General features: G+C 43.9%; 1 protein-coding gene across 1 annotated transcript in view; it reads left to right on the forward strand.

Annotated features, from left to right (window-relative positions):
- Positions 1-3932: 3932 nt before the first annotated feature.
- LOC106013288 (nuclear transcription factor Y subunit beta-like) overlaps positions 3933-5898 on the forward strand; it is a 5632-nt gene continuing 3666 nt past the window's right edge. Inside the window, exon 1 of the mRNA XM_013088566.2 lies at positions 3933-4886. Within this exon, the coding sequence (XP_012944020.1) occupies positions 4602-4886 (285 nt within the window). The 5' untranslated portion in view covers positions 3933-4601. The remainder of the gene's footprint in view (positions 4887-5898) is intronic.

Below are 5898 nucleotides of genomic sequence, written 5' to 3' on the forward strand. Positions count from 1 at the left end.
GGGGTGGTTATTGTGTCCTCTGCGAGCCCGAAAATAACGGATCAGTAACGCAAAAAGAGGCTACAAGTTACAACAACAAAAAAAGTTCTATGAAGTGTGAATAAGCGAAGGTGTGATAGCGAATGGGTTGGGGAGGGGGGGTTGTTTGTTTGTTTGTTTGTTTGTTTGTTTGTCTGTTTGTTTGTTGTTTTGTTTTGGTTGGGGCTTTTTTTAGGGGAGTATGAAAAGAATTGACTTCAAGCTGGGGAAGTAAAGGCGGCGTGGAAAGGAACTGGCTACCCTACCACAATATGCCGAAGGCCCAGGAAGTTGTCTCAGTAACAAGGCAATCCCCAATGTCCTGATCGGATGCAGGAACAACTTTACTTTTTATGGAAAGAAATGAAGAATGAGGAGGACGTTGGGTCTGGCTGGCAGGATAGAAGAAGCCAGTCTTCTAAATTGTCTAAATTGTATCGATTGGAGCGTAAAACGATTCTAACGTAATGCGGAGATTATGTAAGAGATCGGCGATAACTCTAAACATCCAAAGTGGGCTCTGGCAATCCGATTCTGTGGATTGATTCAGGGTCAAAGAGATTTTCCTGCATGGTCAGGGCAAAAGCTATAATTCTGATGGCGCGAGACGACCAAATTCCATCAAATTATCTAATTCGACTTTAAAATGAAAAACAATTTTGGTTGTAACTGTTGTTGTTGTTGCTGTTGTTGTTGTTGTTGTGGGTGAAAAAAATACCAACCAAAAAAACAGAAAAAACCCACCAGGGTTTTGGTTGGTATTTTTTTACGGTCGCGAGTCGAATCAGTCGCATTGTGCCAGAATAGTAACTTTTGTTCTGTTCATAAAGGACAGACTGATTGGCTTTGATTCAATCAAATTTATCATTCAATTGGCAGGGTAGGGTGCAGTGGGTATAAGGAAACACAAGAGAACTGATAGTATTGTGTTCTATTGTACTCCTGTGGCGATTAACGGAACAGAGATCGAAGATGCCACTGACATTTATAATTCACAACCACTGGGCGAGGTGAATATTTCATGAAACTAGCGCTGTTGATTTCTACTCTTATCAGTTGACAGTTCTTGGTGTTGGATCATGTTTCAGAAGCAACGTTATCTCTGCTCGCGAGGTTCTGGACTCCAGGTGTCGTCGTCTTGGGTCTGAACCCGTTTCTGAATATAAATGTATAGATTTCTGGAAAAGTGACAAGGTTCTTTTTTTTTTTTGTTGGAGAAAGGTGTTAGTTGTGAGCTTTAGTACGTAAAGGTAAGTTACGTAGAAAGTGTAAAATCACAGCTCAGGACTTGATACAAGTACTTTGACCTACAGCCGCTTTGAGTTCAATTTGGTTGTTTTTTTTCGTTATTTCAAAGCTGATAACGAATTAGGCTAATGTTTAATGTTTAAAATGGCCTTAAAGAAAGTTTTCGCAATCTTTACTTAACGCTCTATTTTTCCGACCAATGTTACACAACGGTGTTGAGAGGCAACGTCTTGATCTTGTTTGTTGTATTGCCTCTTTCATTGCTATGTTATTCTTGGCTAATGGTTTTTCTTTTTGCCCCCCCCCCCCACCATCCCCGTATCTATCTTGTCCTGGGCCTGCTCCCTCCTTTGTTTTAATCTGATCTCTGTTATATCATGATGCTCTCGCTGCTATACTGTCTGGTGGTAGTCTTGGCAGATGCCCAAACCATGATTTCATATCATGTTTTTTAATGATATAAGTCTTGCAAGCAGGAATTTTAGCCAACTGTAATATGTTATGATATGTGAATAAAATCTTCGCATGAGAGAACTTTCTGAGGACATCTTTTGACCACGATTGCACATTTGGACACGTTTCCATTTAGCATTCATATCTTGGAGTGCCAGATCCGAAACAGATAATATTAATAGCGATAAGCTTGGATGCTCTTAAGAAATAAAACGTTTATGTTACCCTGGTCTTTCTCCGTCGTCCATCTGTTCACGTTCTCTGTAAGTTGTCTTTGGTCTACTCCTGCATCTATCGGCCAGATATTTTTTCACTCGTTAAAGGAAAATATCACTGGTCGAACCTTTTGGAAATGTCTTCTGTATGTGAAGTAGTCCTTGAAAAGCTCATTAAGTTTTTGATTATCTAAACTGCCTTACATTAGCAAATGTTTTAACAGAAGATACTTGGAATATCTGGAGGTCTCATCTCTGACTGGGAGGTTGACGTGTAATGACACTCCAAACCTTTCACGGTCGTGAGCTGCCGTTGCACATTCTACTATACTCAAGCCAGTCCATGTTTGAAAAAAAAAAAAGAAGAAAGATAGACGATAAGAAACCAGAATTAGTCATGTGTCTGTTCAACCTGTGATGACCTGCAGGCCAACAGCCAACAAGGAACAGCGGGTGAGATTCTAATTACCAGGAACTAAGGGGAAGACGTGTAAAAATGAAAACCCTTGTTTCCATCGAGAAAACAGCTGGGTGAAAAAAAGACAAATGACAAAAGCAATAAAATTAAAACAAAACCAAAAACTCCCAAAAACCCCACAAAAACCCCCCACAAAACCCCCCACAAAAACCCCCACAAAAACATATACAGATGAAAGAAAGAAAAACACAGGCGAAAGAAAAATCTTCCACACACACACACAAAATTGAGCCAATTTTCCCCAAGGAGTTTTCTTTTTTGTTTGTTATTTCATTTTGTTTTCTTTCATCCTGTCTTAATCTGATGTGGTTTCACTTTAAGCTTCAATAATTGCAGTATCACCTCAGATAAACCCATCTCCAAGCAGACACCACCGGTTTTGACAACTTTAAGGCTATAGCAATAAAACTTCATTAACTCCAGTTTTATGCAACACGTTCTCATGCGAACATTATCTCTCTTTTTTTTTTGGGGGGGGGGGGGGAGTAATTTTGTTGTTTCATACCAGATTTATCCACTTCAACCTGTTTTAACACCGCCCCTCCACCCCCCCCCCACACACACACCCGCACAGACCTCCTCTTTTCCACCTTTTTTAAGTGCTGCCATATCAAATTCTTTTTTCCTTTTTAAAAAAATGTTGCTGGTCTTTTAGTGTTCTTTCATTTAACTTTTCATCTAGTCTTTCTCCATCATTCCCTTCATCACATTCGTTTCGATCTCTCCATTCCTCAGTTCCAACGATTCCTTCTTCTCTCCTTCCTTCCACAACGTCTCCCTTCTTTCACTATCTCTCCATCTCTCCTTCCCTCCTTCTACCATGTCTCTATCTCTCCCTCCACCATCTCTCCCTCCTTCCATTATCCCTCTCACCTTCCACCATCTCTCCATCTCTCCCTCCTTCTACCATCTCTCCATCTCTCCCTTCTTCTACCATCTCTCCATCTCTCCCTCCTCCCACCTGCCTCATGTCCCGTCAATCAGCGCGGCTGTGACCCCTCCCACCTCTCACCCCCCAACATCGGCCGCTCTCCCCGCCCACCCCAAAGACCGACGACACACACACACAAGGAGGCGAGGCGCGGTCCCACAGAGAAACCTGGCTCTGTTTCCACGTCCTCCCTCTACTCTCTAGCCCGGCCTCGTTATCGGAAAAGACCCAACCTCTCTCCCACCCTCTCGTCTGTCCATCCACATCCAACCAACCAACCAAACGTCATCATCATCCTCCTCCCCTCCTCCGTCCTCCTCCTCTCGTCGCACGCCGCCGCTTGGTAGAGGTAGCAAAAGTCGTGGTGGTGGTGTTGGTGTTGGTGGTGGTGACGGTGGTAGCGGTTGTCGTTGTTGTAGTCGTCATTGCAGAGGTGGCAGCTCTCTCGCTTCGGTGTCGCGTGCTGGTGCCAGCCGCCCCCATCGTCCGTTCATCCGTCCGTCTAGCCTACTTGTCACCAGTTTTTTTTCCCCGGCTTCCTCTCTCCCTCCTTCCCTCCCTCCCCTCTCTCTTCATCCGCCTCTCCCCCCTCTCTCTCCTCCCCCCTCTCTCTCTCTCGCCAGCTCGTGCCCTGTGGTACAATAAGTGTCGCCGTCTCTCTGACTACCAGCCAATACTGTTGGGAACTTTCGCACTGACGGTCGCTCGGGCGACGTCTCCACCGTTTCGTTATCTCAGCCAGGCGAGAAGTGTTGGCGCTTCCTCTGTGTGTACTCACTACTTAGCCCCAACAAACAAAGGTGGATCGCATTACTGGAAACACCTTTCAACTCAACAAACACGGTGCTAGGCAGCTATCCACTTTTCGGGATTTCGAGAGATTGATCAGTATACTTTGTCAGTATACCGTTCCTTTTTTTTGTGGACTTCACTTTTCAACGCAATCGACGACCAAATCATACAGTTGATCATCGCATAACAGAAGACTTGGCTCAATAACTGCACCAGAAACTACAAAAGCTACTTCAATAAAAGACCAAATACTGATATTAGATCACTGGGCTCGCTCTACTTTTTCTCCATTCAAGGATCTTTGAATTGCAGTCGGCACGCGCCGTCTAGTGCTCGAGTCGTGAGTCGAGGGGAAATCCCTTCTTCAAGGTCGAGTGGACATTGTAGCCAGAGACAGGCAGTGGGTGAGCGTGTGTGTGTGACACAGATACACGGGCCATCAGTCTCCCCCTGATCCGAGATCGTAATGCTGCTTCACTTCCAACCCGAAAGTCCAACTTTCGACCAGAGCTTGGACCGTTTCGACCACTTCTCTTCCGATATGGAGGCAATGTCTGTGAGCACAGATGACCAGTCCATTTCCGATTTCTGTGTGGACTCGGTCATGTCTCAGCAATCAGAGACAGACAAGCAGAGCCCGGAGGACAGACAAGAGCAGAGACAGACACAGACACACAAGGACTCATCGTCTACGGGAACACCCAAGAAGAAAAGGATTAGGAAAACTCGCGCGAAAATAAAAAGTCCAGAGGTGAGTAGTTACTTATTATAAGAATGTTTTCTTGTTCTTGTTCTTTTCCGTCGTTGTCAAAGTCGTAGTTGCCGCATTCCCTCTGGGACAATAGACTACATGTATTATCTTACCTTATCTTATCGTAATAGATCTAGTAGTGGTAGTAGTAGTAATAGTAGCAGTAGCATCAGCAGCTGCTGTGACAGTAGAATACTATCCAAACCTACTTTCCCCGATGTGCGTATTACCATTATAGCCGCTGGCGTCTAAGTAGATCACAAGCAAGCAAAACCCACTCACTGCTCATGCCTTAGTGTCTGGGGGGGGGGCGTTTATTAAATAACAATACCAAGTCGATAAAGGCTGTATGCATCAGTGCGGGCTCCGTGTGAGTGAGTCTTTTATAGGTGCACTGGAGAAAATTTAACAGTGGAATCAAGTGGGACTGGTAAAAATCACGGGGATTTTTTTTTCTTAGAGGCTTTTCTATTGTTAATTTTTGTTTCCAAAGTTGCAAAAATACATTATTCAATTAAATGCGACAGCATGTCTGAAGCACACAGGAGGATTGTTCTATTCTATCCCAGCTACACTCACTTTATAGATGTTTCGGTGTAAAATTGTCGCACACTTCATCTCCTTAAATGAAGAATAAAATAACCGTGGTTTTATCACAGAAAATAAGGGAAAGGAAATTCTTTTACGTAATATTATGGTGTAGAGGGATAGGCTATAGTGGAAGGCCTCTAATTCCAAACACTAAAATCCCCTATTTAGAAACTTGCTATTCTTAAAATCGATGTCCGAGTGGTGAGATTGTGTATTCGGTGTATCAGTCTTTTGTCTGGGATGTTGTATCCCTCTCAACCCAGGCTGGCCCTGAAAAGTCGGGTCAGAGACCTACAGGATCTAAAGCTCCGATGGTGGTGTAAGAACACATATATTTTTTTATAACAGTAGTGTACCCATTCCCCTCTCCTGCTTGTTTGTCTATTTGTTTTCTCTCTCCCTCCCTCCCCCTCCCCCCTCC

The sequence above is a fragment of the Aplysia californica genome, unplaced genomic scaffold (genome assembly GCF_000002075.1).
Source record: "Aplysia californica isolate F4 #8 unplaced genomic scaffold, AplCal3.0 scaffold00764, whole genome shotgun sequence".
Taxonomy (NCBI): Eukaryota; Metazoa; Mollusca; class Gastropoda; order Aplysiida; family Aplysiidae; genus Aplysia; species Aplysia californica.